General features: G+C 40.7%; 1 protein-coding gene across 1 annotated transcript in view; it reads left to right on the top strand.

Annotated features, from left to right (window-relative positions):
- LOC307259117 (proprotein convertase subtilisin/kexin type 4-like) overlaps nucleotides 1-15,774 on the top strand; it is a gene marked incomplete at both ends in the record, with an annotated part of 161,734 nt that overhangs the window by 19,858 nt on the left and 126,102 nt on the right. Inside the window, 2 exons of the mRNA XM_080038851.1 lie at nucleotides 8,513-8,594; nucleotides 11,340-11,446. Coding sequence (XP_079894977.1) covers nucleotides 8,513-8,594; nucleotides 11,340-11,446 — 189 coding nt within the window. The remainder of the gene's footprint in view (nucleotides 1-8,512; nucleotides 8,595-11,339; nucleotides 11,447-15,774) is intronic.

Genomic DNA, 15,774 nt, shown 5'->3' with positions numbered 1-15,774 from the left:
ATTTAGGCTACAAACAGTCAATAATGTAATAGGTATATGTGAGATGTATTTATGGGGGTTATGTGTTGCCAAACACAATTAGAGTGTGTTAGCTACAGTAACTGGCCGGCTGCCAAAGCCTGAGCTATACTCAATCCGCCCACCTCTGACCAGGCCCTCTGTCTATATACACACTGTAGTTTGCATTGCATTGCAGCTGGGTTACATTACAGAGCTCACTAATTAATACACTCTGCGAGGTTCACTTAGCTGCAAGGTTGAAATAAATGTATGGTCTGGTGTGATTGAAATGGTACAATAGCAATCCCTGGGATGACATAGCAGGTGTTAAGTGTGGAACTTTTTGAAGTAATTTGTTCAAAATGAAAGACTGAGCCACTGGTGCATCATTAGTCAAACTAAATTGAGTGTAGTATTTTTCTATGGTTCTCCCTATGAAGTTTAGAATTTTAAATACGTTTAAATGTGTGTAATATTTCTTATCACATTGAAGACAGTTTGCGTCTTCTGAAGGCCCAATGAAAGGTCAGAAACCTTTCCTCGATGTCATTGTGAAGTGCTTACCTTACCTTACACATATAACAACTATCTGTGGATGTAATCTGCCATCAAAATCCCTTTTTGAAACACAGCGGAAGACAATGGATGTCTAAATCACTGAGGAAAAGGTCAACCTATGTCTTTCCTCACTGAAAAAATATTATGAATTCTAACTTAAATACAGTAGAAACAAATGTACAGTATTTCTCTCCCTATTTTCCAGTTATACAGTTACATTCCCCAATAAAACTAAAGTCACAGTCATTAATATAGGTGAAATAACTGCCTAGCAAAGTATATTGTAACAGGGACAAATTGGTTGATAAAGTATTACTGTCATGTAATGCAAACCCCATGGACACAAATAATGTCAGATAGAGTAACAAATAAAAGGGTTAATATATACTACTGATACATTATGATATAAGATCTATACTGTGAGAAAGGAAATTTTAAAACTAGTATTTCACAAATGAGTTCAAATAATAATGTGGAACGCACAATATAAAAATGACCTGTGCATCGCAATTGATTTTTATTTCTTCAAAAAGAAAATACTTTTTAAGAGTGAAACTTTTTAGAGAACTCCTCCTTGATATAACTTTGTTCCATAACAGATGAATTATAAACCTGTTTCATGTTCATAACTCTGCTGTAGCTCACAGTGTTTGAGTTAAAGCAGTCCACAGGAATGGAATCAACAGGTGTGGGGATAGCTGTACTGTAATAGCCTATACTGCCAGCAAAGCAGCAATCAGCTGTTGTGTTAACCGTACCGCTAATGACATAATTAGCAAGGCTGTGGAAAACAACCCAGCTTCACACAAACGTGAGTGCTCATAGACAATGCACAGATATGGCCACACTACCTACGCATACATAACATATTTACACAGCTACCAAACAGCTCCCCGAGATGCCTTTGGGGAATATTTCCTCACACACAACCACCAAACAGTTGATGCACACACACATAGGGCTGCAGTGTGACAGGACATAATATAACATCTAAGTTCTCTCTCTCTGTTGTCTCTGCCTATACCTTGTTTACCTCAGGCTCCCCCTGCCCTCATGGACCTCCCTCCTAACTGTCCTAACTATCCTACCTCTTGCTGTTTCACTCTCAAACACAGCGACGTGTCTCTGACTGAACCCTACCCTGACCTTTTGCAAAATGTCTCGGATACTAACCCCCTGCTGCCATCTCCTGACATATACACACACACACACACACATGCACTTACACACACACACACACGCACTTACACACACACACACACACACACGCACTTACACACACACACACACACACGCACTTACACACACACACACACACACACACACACACACACACACACACACACACACACACACACACACACATTGGGTCCTTGCTGGTTGTACTGCACACTCAATACACACACATACAGAAAACCCACTATATGTCTCTTTCCCTTTGTCTCAACGTGTGTCTTGTTAGTCTAAGCTGCAGCTGTGTGGAAGCTGCTGTGCCCTATTGTTACTGCCACTCCAGCAGCAACACGGCTCTCAGCAGTACGCAAGCACAACTGTTGTGGACGTGTCATGATATCAACTAAATAATTGAACAAAGTTACGTAAGGAGAGACCGGTTTGACTCCATCATTTTTTGAGTGATTGCCTCGTTGAAACCAACCAGTGTGAGGCTTATACTTATCAGTGGCTCAATCTTATATGCAGTGTAAGTCAGTAAGCGGATATTAAAACAGTGCAGTGTGAGATGTTAATGCAGGGTGCAAAATGCTGAGTAAAGCACCCTGAATCAACAATAGCCAGATGTATAGTAGACTGATGGTTACATGGAGATTTTTTAATCAATTATGAAAAAAATTAAAAAAAATTAGTGGTGTCCATGGCATATTAACTACTTTCTGCTAACAATTCTTCACTGAATTGCATTGCATTTCATAGGAAATGACTGCCAAGCAAGCCTGTCAGTTATGATGCAATATTATAATGCCTCAAAGGTGTATGAAATCCCACTTAAGTCCTCGCTAGAGTGAGCCTTGAGTGCCGATTACACAGTGAATAAGTGAACAAGAGAGTGATTTATGAAGCAGCCTTGGTCACTGACCTTTCTTGTGTGTGGTGAAAACTTGCATGTGCTGTATGTACTGTACACACAGTTGCAAGTTTGACCCGAGGCCATTGTGCCATTGTTTCTCTGGCCTGGGCATTCAGACGTAAGACTGCCGTCTGCATCACCCATGCTGTGTCCCCCTTCCACTAGACAGGTTTGCTGATAGTAGATAATGATGCTGTGCTTTTTTGAAGTGTAACCTGCATGCACAATACCAGGACTTGAATGGAATTCAGCCATCATCAATCTCATTATTTACTCCTGTGCTTTTCGTCTGTGATATGTCTAGATAGATTCTAAGAGAAGACCTGTAGACTTTTATTATTTGACATCTAAAAAGAGAAAAAGAATGTGTGATCATTAACATAATATTTAACTTAATTTAATTCAAATGAGCAAGGTCCGTGATTTTCTCTGACACCTTATGGAACAGAGTTGGCTAGTTAGCGGGTGCTTTTCCTGCTATGACATGTGAACATGTCTGCTGTGAAAAAGGTCTATTCACTGTTGCTGGCGTCTCCCAGGTATCTAACATCAGCAGGTAATTAAGTCAGACCTTTCCCCAAGTGCATTGTCACTCCCGGCCCTCTGATCCTTTCCCATAATAATAATAATAATGGATTGGATTTATATAGCGCTTTTCAAGGCACTCAAAGCGCTTTACAGGGTTCCAGATTCCATTCATCCACACACAGTCATACTGGTGGTGGTAAACTACGATAGTAGCCACAGCTGCCCTGGGGCAGACTGACGGAAGCGAGGCTGCCATTCCGCGCCATCGGCCCCTCCGACCACCACCTCAAACACACAGCAGTCATACACATTCACACAAGGCACGGTGAAGGTGGGTGAAGTGTCTTGCCCAAGGACACAACGACCATGACACAGGTGGCCGGGCGGGGATCGAACCGCCAACCCTTGGATTGTTGGCCAACCCGCTTAACCACCTGAGCCACAGTCACCCCGACATGGTCCAAATCAACTGAACACAAATATCTATCTTATCACTGTGTTTTACACGTGGAGTCAGCGATTCTGTAGAACGCTTGTTGTCAAAATCACTTTTTTTGTCAACATCATTAAATATCTCTTCATGATCCCCTACCTGTCCATAAAATAAATAACCCAGTGTTAATAAAAGCGCATCTGCTCGGGAAAGTATGGACGCCTACAACCTTTCTCATCCAAATAACTAAACGTTAGGCTCTAGCAAGTTACCGTTGCCAGGTACCAGTAGATCCATAGACTACAATATGTAGTGAAGTCGGAAATTTCCGAGTTCACTGTACAACAGACTGATTTTGGGTACTTAGAATTTTTTATTTGAAATGTGTCCTCAATCTTCTTATATGAGGCTGTTCCATTCAGCCTAACAAACAAAACATTTGGCTTGCTAGAAACTATGGATACACACTCTCTCTCTCTCTCTCTCTCTCCCTCTCTCTCTCTCTCTCTCTCCCCTGCTCTTCTATCCACACAGACTCTCTCTCTCTCTCTCTCTCCCTCTCTCTCTCTCCCCTGCTCTTCTATCCACACAGAACAGAAAAATACCTTTGAATCGTCTCTCACTGCTGAAGCATTGGTGTGCCTTTTTTTTCCTGTCCGTTTCCTTTTTCTTTCTTACTTTATTTTCTATATTTTTTTTCTGTATTTCTTTTTAAATACTCCAGTCACATCCGCAATCCCGCGGCCCTATAAGGAGCTTTCACGCTTTTTGGTTTGCTTTAGATGTTTAATACCCCCTCTCTTTTGTGTCAGGGAGCCGGAGAGGCGTTAAGAAGCGCTGATAAACCCCACTTAGATCCCTTCCTGGCCCGTCACCCCGGCCTGCCGGGCCGCTTTAGCAGGGAACTGATCTGTGACGGCCTGCCACTCAAACTGAGCACTTCTGAAGGCTGACACAATGGAGTGAGCAGCACACCAGAGGGCCCGCGGGTGTGTGTGTGTGTGTGTGTGTGTGTGAGGGGAGGGGAGGGGAGGGGGGAGGCCAAGAGGTGCCCCAGAAAAGAAAAGCCAGAGGAGGGGCCAGAGTGTATCTCCCTCTTATCTTTCTCCTCTCTTTCAATTTATGCACTTTCTCCCTCCCTCCCTCCTTCTCCCTTGCTGCTCGCTACTGTGGAGCTATAGCACATATTTTTTGTTTTGTTTGTTTCTTACGTGTCTTACGTTGGTTTCACTGATCGTCTTGTAGACGTGGGTAATAAATACACACCCCTCTCTGTTCTTTGTATTTTCTCTCTGTGGTCAGACTGACAGATAGAGTTGAGAGATAGAACAAAAAGGCAGGTGCATAGCAGGGTGTGTGCAGAGTCTGGAAGGTTTAGAAAAAGCTTGAGTTCAAATTTTGGGTTTTCAAGGTTTCAAATGTGAAATTTTTCTCCATATTTTTAACTTTTTTAATAACCTCATGCCAACTTGGTCATATCATTGAAAGCTAAAGGTGGCTCACTTAGCTCACTCATTCCGATTGATAATGTGTTAGTCATTTATTTTGAACAACTATTTTGATATGCAAATAATAATTTTTTCTTCGATAGCTTCCACGTCACGTAACCCTTTGACTCAGTACAAGGAGGCACCTCTTTTTATTTTATTAGTAGTACTTACTCTCTTATATATTAATACATTCAGGGAAAATCCATGTGTTTTTCTCCAATAGCTTTAACAGGGGACTGTCAATATGCTTTTCATGAGTACCCTTCCATTTTACAGATAGGGAAATCTTAAGGACGTTTTTTTCCCATACTTCGGATTCTTGAAAAAGCTGAACATTTATTTTGAAAGAGCTGGAAGAGTGCTTACATTTTACTCTTAAAAAGCTATGTGTGAACCTTGAGTCCAGATTGGGATCAGTGTTGCGTGGTCAGGGTCTGGGTGCTGGTGTAGCTGGGTCATGTGGCGCGTTTTCACTAGATGAATGGTTCTGCCTAAGGCCAGGCCAGGGTCTACAGAGCCTGAGGAAGTGTAGCGTTGTGATTGACAGGTGGAGGGGTCGGGTGTGGTGGCGCATGTGGCCACTGCCGCTGCCTCTGCCATCCCTTTCCCAGGGGGCCGTGGCTGGGTAGCCGAGCCCAAAATGTCAGCGCTGATATCTGTGCAGCTCGGCTCGTATCGCACTGCTGCAGCTGCCTGCCATCCACCGCATCCACTCATTCATACAGACATGACACACACAGTCGCGCACGCATGCATGCATGCGTACACGCACGCACACGCGCGCGCACACACACACACACACACACACACACTATTCTATTCTCCACCTTCCTCAATCCTTCACTTCTGTTCTATAGAGCAGTTGTGCACACTCACATACAGGATAATCTTTATGGGATGTCTGCATACACGTATTTGCACATACACTTTTACTCCCTACATCCTACTGTCTTTCTTTTCTCCTCCATATTTTGCCTCTATCAGTTCTACGTCAGCAGTTCAGTCATGCTAGTGCTTCACTGCTCTTTCCTTCTTTACTGCTAAAAAACAAAATTTCCGGATACGTTTTTATAGTCCTGCCTTTGCCCTTTTTATTGATCTCAAAACCTTGTTCTCTCCGTAAATGTATTTCTATAAGGCGAGGCTCTTATTTTGAAGTGAGGAATGTCTGCTTCTTTTTTGATTTGATGTTAAAGTTGCACCAGCTAACCCTGTACTGCGACATGTGTTAGGGAGCCATTGACAAGTTCTGTTCGTATAATGTGCCTTCCCGTCTGATGATTTCATTTACATGTGACCTCTTTTACATTGTGTGTGTGTACTGTGGGGTTTAATCTGTTTTGTGTTTTTGTGTGTGTGTGTGTGTGTGTGTGTGTGTGTGTGTGTAGTTGTGCTGCCAGTATGTCACAGCTGGATGATGAATGTGCTGACAGTGAAGGGGTCAGTGTCACAGACAGTGTGGTCAATTGCCCCTTGTCCCCCGAGTCTAACCTTGAGCATCACTCCCTGAAGAGTCTCAATCTGCCATTAAGGCCCACGCCCACACATGCACACACACACACACACACACACACACACACACACACACACACACAGACACTCCCTAGTGAGCGTGTGCCATTAGTAGCTGGCAGGGCCTGGTTTGACAGAGAGCGATTAGCTCCCTATCATGTGTATTGATCATTGTGTTCATGCTGCTTCTCTAGAGGAGGGGCTGTTTTACAAGGTAGTTGGGGTAAACACACACACACACAAATGCACAGTACAGTCACAACCTTCTTATTTGTGAATATGTATGCATCTTCATGATCACAGTATAAACAAAGCGCTTTTGCAAACCATTTGACCCTGTTACTGTAATGTTGGGAAGTTGCATCCATTAGTTGTTAACTAAAAACATAGTCATATTGTATCATATTGTATCATACTGTATCATATTGTATGGAATGTAAAGACTGAGGAAAATGTCTATTTGTGATATTGAGCTATACCAATAAAACTGATTTGATTTGATTATATTTTGTATAAAATACATAAATATAATTGTTTTTATTATTATTTTTTTAATATTTTTTTTTATTTTTGTTTGTCTACAGTCTTTGCTATTTCTAATAGTTCGAACCATTTGTCTTTGCTCTATTCTATGTATAGCGTAGTGCTACAGTGTATAAACAGCATATATGAACTTTGCTGTGAAGGTATGTCTTAAATGTCTTGTGCAGTATAACAATAAAAGAAAAACAATCATCTTCATCAGGCATTATGTTATCCCATATTTCAATGAGCTCGTGTTTTTCTATGACCTCATCTTCAAAGCAGGTAAATCAAAATGATAAAAACCTAATACAAACGCTCATTTGATTAGATTGTGAGAACTGTACATGTATGACATCCACTTCCTGACTGAGTTCTTCTGCATTTAATATCACACATGTAACGTAGCGTTCTTAGCTCTCACAGCCCCGCCTTAATCCTACATCTGTCTTGCTCGGGTAGTGTAGACCAGCTTGTGTTAATTGAGTCTAATTGAAGAACATGAAGGGGGAATAAAGCAAGCAGGCTTTTAGGACATAAAAGACTGGAGCCACCTCTCAATAGTATTTATTTTCAACCTCTTCCACTCTGATTTAAGTGTGAGAGGACAATAGTGGTGTGTGTGTGTGTGTGTGTGTGTGTGTGTGTGTGTGTGTGTGTGTGTGTGTGTGTGTGTGTGTGTGTGCTTGTATGCGTCTGTGATCTGTTGTTTGATTTAGTGCGGCCACCTTCACAAGGGCCAGCCTCTTATCAGATCAAAGCAGCAAGCAGCGGCCTATGAAAGAAATTGTGTTGTGCGTGCGTGTGTGCGCATGTGTGCCATGGAGGACAGAGGTGTAGGTGAGGCCGGGGGTGTTTTGCTTTGCTTTTAACCCAGGACAATGGGCCCTGTAAAGGAGAGAGCCAGCCAGTACTCTTTGAACTAATGAAGAGGAAACCTTTTACTGTCCTCCATAAAGATACTCAACTCTCCCCGTGCTACTGATTCCCCCCCCCCCCCACTCTCTTTCAAAGTAAAATGAAACGGAAGGAAAAATAGAAGAGCAAAATATTTCATTTGTTCCATGCTTCTCACGGTTTTTCCTTTTACTCTGGTAAATCCACAATTCTTGACAGAAGGCGTACATTTTGAAAACAAGTCTTAAGAAATGGCTGAAGATGAATAGAGCGCTAGTACATATAGGATCTATTGGGTAAGCCAACGTGTGGAAACGTATACTTACCAAAGTGAAGTGAATACAAATACGATTTTTTTAATTTTAATTTTTTTTATTCAACAAACTAAAAGTGAAATGTCTGATATTTTAGAAATCAAGCAAAGTCAACATTATTTGGTGTTGCCCTCAAAGTAATGCATTGCTGTGTGTGTGTTGTGATTTGCAGGTTGACTGGGTGCAGAGGCAGCACCCTCATTACAGAGACAAACGGGTTCCTGTGCCAGACCCGGACCACAGAATCGCTCACAGTAAGTTTTGAAGAAAGTACCTTTTTTTTCTCCGTGTGTTGCATTTTTACAGTGCTAGGTATGTAAAGAACAACTGAACAACTGCCAGTCTACAGGGGTTTAAAGCCCCTAAAAAGGGTTAAAATCATTAAAAATGTATTCTGAATGACTATACATAAATAACAATCAAAATTAAAGCTAAATAACTGAGATTCATCTGTACTGTGTCAGCATGATTTTTGTCAACATAACCCAACACCTCTTTACACAATTTTTTCATTTTTCTAATAGCCAGGGCTACACACTAAATAGATAGAACAATCAAATCATACTGAAGGAAAATGTCAAAAAAGTATTTTCAGTTATATGAAATAACAAATTCGTTTTTTTAGTTTTAGAAATACTGGGTAATGTAGAAGAGCTTTTAAACAAATTTGCTGTATTACAGTACCTGCTTTGATCTTGCTATTACCTTATGGTTTCCTCATATCATGTATTTACCAGACATAACCTAGCCGTGGAAATATAATATGTTGATCATGCTGTATACTTCTTAAGATTGGAAAAGGAACAGGTATTGTACAACATGATTCTAGATGGCGTACCTTGATAAATAATGTCAACACTCATCAGTATCAGTAATCAGTCCATCTGATTATTCATTTGTTGTGTCTCCGTCTATGACACACCATTTGGTTAAACTCATTTTTTGATTACAATTATTCTTATGGTTGTATAAGCATAAGGAGTAGTTTGCTGTTTGATTTTTGACTGCCTCTAACTGAATTATTTTGATAAATTACAGCAGTACAACCGAATACATTTGTAAAAGGACAATGTACTAACTAATTACAACCATAATCAATTATTAAAGAAATTACATTTAACTTTAGTAATACTAACACAGTATGGTCATCAAGGAAAATTAGTCATGTGCTAAACTGTCATTCTAATTTTGTCAGATGATCACATTGCTGTCGGCAGTATGAGTTTAAACGTTGCCTGTCGTTGTAGAGGTCCAGAAGTACCATTATGTTCATCTTTTCAAAAGTAACATAAATGACTGAGGAGCATTTTAAGGTACAGTTTTAGAAGCATGGAATATTTGTTTTTTTGTCTCACCATTTTAAACTGTATGCCAGAGAACCCCTCAAATGAAACCAGTATAACAGCAGCAGCAGTTTTATACCCGTTTTAATTTGAACATTGTGCTAGTGTAGACCTTCAAGTCATATGTATATTTTAGTGTGTTATGTGTTATCCTGTGTGTGATCAATCGATTGGTGTGTTCGTGCAAGAATGTGCTCACGTCTTGCTGTGCTGCTCTCTCTCTCTCTCTTGACTGATATGAACTTTTGAAGTCTAATTGACTAGTATTTTTAGATGAAGCTGCCAATGTTCCATATTGTGTGCCAGTATTAAATATCCACAATTTGACCATTTTTTATGCCAAACAGTTTATTGGCAGGATGGAAGAGCCTCTTTGTGGGACTTTAAAAAACACAATATAATTAGTAAGACCAGTATTAGTTCTATGGTTGTAATGCAACGTTAAGATTCACAGTTTGGTAGGATCTCCGTAGAGCAAGGAAAATAAAAACTAAAATGCAAACACTGAATTGTGGGTCATTTGTAATCATTCTTACTGGGAAAAAAAACTGAGCCGTTAAAACGTTGGCATATGGTCAATAAGGAAACTAAACATGTCACCATTTCAGTAATGATTCTTCATATTAAACATATAAATCAATTAACACTTTGTTTAATGTGTATGCGACGTGTTAATTAGTGAGCCTTAGAGATGGTGACTCATTTTTTCCCATTTGGACAGAGACAGTCTAGAAGATCCTCGGGTCTGATTTGATTGGCTCTTGTGATTCCGGAGACTTTCCCCAGTTTAATCATTCTATTTTGGCACATGGTTGGTGTCCAATACTTTTTTGTCCAATGTCACTGTACTTTACTGTAAACCCTTGCACTCCCAAACAACGCTTGTGAATTAGCTTTGTACAACTCCAAACAAAAAAGGTTATTCATGTGTGTTCTTAGCCACACTGACAGCACTCTGTATATGGATAATACGTCTGGGGACCAATTTTTGAATCTATGTTCAACACATGCTAAGACCTAGACCTAATTAAAGTGTGGTAGGCTAATGTGTTGGTAATTACTTTTGTTCAGAGGGTGTACTGAACCACAGAAAGTTGCGCAGCGAATCAAATGGTTCAGGACCAATACACGTACCATTACACCCCTAATTAATACTAATGCTTGAAACATATTCCTACGTGTTTGTGTGCAATGTTTTTTTCATAGTCAAACTATAAGGAGCTTCCCATTCACAAGTGGTGTGATATTAATCACATTTCGCAACACATACAGTGTATTATGAATTGAGATAGAGAGAATGGGTGAGAGAGTTAAGGGGTGAACATATCAACAGAAGAGAGAGAAAGAAGAGCAGTGGGTGTTAAATGTAGTGAATGGAAAGGTGCCGGCCTTGATGAGCTGATAGCACATCGACAGACAGCGAGCCAAGCTGTGCGGCAGTAATAAGATGCTAACAATATGCTAATAATATGCTAATCTTCCAGCAGTATTCCACCTCACTGGAGAGAGAGGTGGAAATCTAGGAGGCCTTTCACCATTGGTTGGAGATCAGGGACTTCCTGAAGTCAGAGTTCAAAACCAGAAAAGAAAAAAAAAACAGCTACTCACACAAATCTACACTCACAACACACACATGATGGGTCTGTGTGCTTTCAGGTTCCCAGTGGAGGAAGTCTGCATGGTCTGACAGGCAGCCTGAGGAGAATAAGAGTGACCAGTCCCTCACCTTCAATGACCCATTCTGGCCCATGCAGTGGGAACTGGTGGGTGGAATTCTGTCTGTGTGTGTGTGTGTCTTTTCTGAAAGCCTCCCCTCTCTCTCTCTCTCTCTCTCTCTCTCTCTCTCTCTCTCTCTCTCTCTCTCCCTCTCTCTCTCTCTCCTCTGTTCTCTTGTCCGCATGGTGAAGGATGTTCCTCTGACAGGCATAAGTCAGGCCGGCTTTCATGTGTGACTGTGGAGATAGGCTGAAGACAGAGGGAGGTAGGCAGAGTAAGGAGGAGGAAAGAGAGAGAGAGAGAGAGAGAGAGAGAGAGGAGTTGAGAGAGAGAGAGGAGGTGAGAGAGAGAGAGATAGTTAGAGAGAGAGAGAGAGAGGAGGTGAGAGAGGTTGTCCAGATGTTGAGGATTGATCGCATGCAACACTGACGCCCAAGCTCTAATCTTTAACATAAATCGTGTGAATTAAAAACAGCAGTGCAAAACTAGTATGTTTGGGTTTGAAAATGTAAAGTGTTACAGTTATATCATAAACATATCAACTTCAGTACAGACTATCAAGTAGCTGAATTCACTGCCTGTTTTCCCGTGATAATCAGAATAGGAACTCAAAGCACCACCCCCTCCTTCCTTTCTTTATCTTTTTCCGTGCAATCTCTACCAATCTCCTGAGTGATATGTCTCACACAACTGTCTTTGATTTAGAAAACTAATTACTTATCTTGTGGAGGTAAACAGTAAGCTTATACTGAAGATGACTTTGACGATACCATTTAATGAAACAAAACGAGCTAATAAGTAGGACTAGGCGTTGTTTGAAAATGTTTTCTTCTAGATTATATTTAATATTTATTTATTATTATATATTTATATATATATACAGTTTATATACTTTTTTTTTCCGTACAAGAACCTCTTTGTGTCCGAATAATTAGAGCCAGCTCAACTTGCTGGGCAGGTAAAGGCAGATGTTAGAGTATCACATACAGTATACAGATGGTGCACGTGTTGTTGACCAATAATTAACAGCAAATGACAGTACAAAAAAGATAATTCAGCAATGGTGTCAGCATTATTTCATTTGTCCAGAAGTTTATTTTTCAAGCTGTAAAATGTCCTGCGCTTCACTATTCTTAAAAAAATATGTTTTTAAGAGGATAGATTTCACCGATCTATACCGACATCAAAAATTGTAAGTACAATATGGTCTACTATGTACATTTAAAATAAAAAGATTAAAACATTTCTCTTAAGTATGAAGATAAACTATTGGTAGTTCAATTACCCAGCCCTACTCAAGACTACTTGGAAGACATTTCAGCCAGTCCTACTGATTGCCTGTATTTGCATTTCCGCGATGTGTTCTGTAATTTCACAACTGTGTCTGGTTCACACAAATCACGGACAATCCTCACATTGCCAGATTATAGTCAGCACCATAATTTCAGCCTGTAATTATAATAAATCAACATTATGGTAGTGCCAAGTATCCAGACATACAGTACACACAAATATTAGGGCGGCAGGGCTTAGCCAATGGACACGGCCGGTGTCCTTGATTGACAGGCGAGGGGTGTGGGGGGGTAATCTCATCTGACAGAGCCAGGAGGAGGATGAGAGGCGGGGTCAGGGATTCACCATGGCAACCACCAACCCATTGATTGACAGCTCAGCTCTGGGGGCAAGATGGAGGGATGAGAGTCAGGACGGGGGCAGAGGGCAGTGGAGAGAGAGGTGGAGGAAAGAGAGATGGGTGGAATACAAAGGAGAAGAAAAATCTGACACAGCTTTTTTTTTCTATAGGAGTGCTATTTGGCACAATTTGTCACCACCACTCTTAATTCTGAAACCTTATTGACATGCTTGTTGATTAAAAGCAAATGCATAGCAATTGTCAAAAGACTTTACAATTGAGCTATAGTAATAATAATAATAATAGCCTATAGCCTGATTACATTATGCTGAACCATATATATTCATTACATCCATTAAATAAAAAAATCAAGAACAATGCTAATCATTTTTAAAGTTGAGGACACCTCTCTCTTTCTCTCTTATTCTCCCTTTTTCCCTCTCTCCCTCCTCCTCCCCTCCTCTCATTCTGTTGTGTTTAATCAGCCTCTGGTGGACGTGGATATTGATTGAGGGTCAGTAATCTGCTCAGGGTTGGTAGCCTGCCAGGACCGAACGTGTGTGTGTGTGTGTGTGTGTGTGTGTGTGTACGTTAGCTAGATTGGCATTTATGTTTACTAAAAGTTGGTGTGTACATCATAGGTGAGCATTACACACACACACACACGCACACACACACACACACACACACACGCACACGCACACGCACACAAAAGGCAAGTGGACTCCATTGTACCCTTGCCTAGGCTGAGTCCACCTTTTCCAGAGGAGCTTGTTCAAAGCTGCTGAAATCCATACGGCGTCCTGTACGTGCTTGCTGTGGATTGTGTACGTGTTAGAGAGAAAAAGAGAGATAGAACGCTGTAGCTGAGGGGCAGTCAAGATAAAGGCAGAAGGGAACAGATGGAGTGTTTGTTGTCTCTTTGCACGTGTGTCTTCTGCATGGAGGGAGTGTGTGGATGTATTTTGTTAGTGCGCTCGTGGTGCATGACCTCTGTAAACTGGTATTTATGAGCATTTGTGCATGTGTGTGCATAAATATGTTGGTGTGTTTGTGTGCGTGTGTGTGTGTGTGTGTGTGTGTGTGTGTGTGTGTGCTACATTGGTTGTTTTCCACTGCTCCAACACATGATTCGGATTCTGTGCACGACTGTGTGTGTTTGTGAGTGAGTGTAAGGCGTGTGGTTTTGGCTTTTACTTCTTGACAGTCTGTTTGTGTGTGTGTGTGTGTGTGTGTGTGTGTGTGTGTGTGTGTGTGTGTGTGTGTGTGTGTGTGTCAGTATACCCACACGCACACTTCTGTCTGTGAAGTGAGTCAGCATTCAAGATGCCTCTCTGTGGGCTTATATCCGAGTTCACAAAAGTGCTTGTCACACACACACATGGGATACACAGACACACATATGTACAGTACATATGTGTGTCTGTGTATCCCATGTGTGTGTGTGTTTATGTGTGTGTGTATGCACTTCCAAGGGCCGGTCCTCCTCGTGCTCTGGCGTATATTAGCTTGCTAGCTGTCTCTATTCATCTGTGGTATTCTTACACACTACAATCAGCACTGCTACTTAGATGTAACCTCCTCAATCACATACAAAAACATACAGTAAGCAAGTGTTGAACAATGTTGCTTATAATTATTTTTTTTAAATAAAATAGAATATAATAGAATAGAATAGAATAGAATAGTTTTATAATATAAATGCAGATGTTTTTTAACTAGTGAAGTACTGAATAGGTGCAGTATTGTAGCCTACATATACAAATAATTGATTTGATGTCTTTCAAAAATGTATAATTTCACTGCAATTCATCTCCAGGTGACATTATTATGCTGACAATAATCACAGCCACTTTCATTTAGAAGAAATTCATATTCAAGCTATACATTATTCATAAAGTGGCTGCAGGTAGAATATGCTTCATTATATGTATCTAGGTTTTAATCATATCAATAATATTTTCTTGATCATGTTTGATAAATATCTATCACACCAGTTGCCTTATTTTATGTAAAGGTCATTACTATGAACAGTTTGAAGAGCAGCTTGTTAAATAGCTTGTTAAAAAGCCTAGTCTGAAACACTATGCAGGAGTGTGAAAACACTGCTTGTGTTTGTGAGCCTATCAAGTCACTGCTCCAGCCTGCAGGGGCAGTGCTGAATACAAACTTTAACACTTGGGATAACTTTATGTGTCGTTGACGGGAACAACAGTGGACCTCAAATGTGTGTCTGTGTGTGTGTGTGTGTGTGTGTGTGTGTGTGTGTGTTTTTCTCTACCTTTTTGGGTGTGTTTTTAAATGTTTGTCTGCAGTTATTGTGTTGTTTCAAGTTTATATTTTGTGTACCTTTTGAGCATATGTGTGTGTGTGTATTTATATGCATTACTATTTCAATGTGCATGGTTAAAGAGCTGTTGAGTTATTGCAATTGTATGAAGGTGGTAGTGTTTGTTTTCAAGTGACTGTGTGTAGTGTGTGGGGCTACTAAAGCTCAGGGGAGTTGCAGTGACGGCTCTTTTGTCTCACCGTTCAGGCGTTGTTGCTTTACGTGTGTGTGTGTGTGTGTGTGTGTGTGTGTGTGTGTGTGTGTGTGTGTGTGTGTGTTTGTGTACTTGACTGTGTTTTTTCTTGTTTTTCTTTTTTTGTTTGTGTGGGTGGATTTGGTGTAAAGATGAAAGATCTGTCCCTGTGACTTGCTCATGAACTCCTCATGGGCACATTGGTCCACTCAGACACAAG

The sequence above is a fragment of the Ammodytes marinus genome (genome assembly GCF_949987685.1).
Source record: "Ammodytes marinus genome assembly, chromosome: 13".
Classification (NCBI taxonomy): domain Eukaryota; kingdom Metazoa; phylum Chordata; class Actinopteri; order Uranoscopiformes; family Ammodytidae; genus Ammodytes; species Ammodytes marinus.
This window is presented reverse-complemented; position numbering and strand designations above follow the sequence as displayed.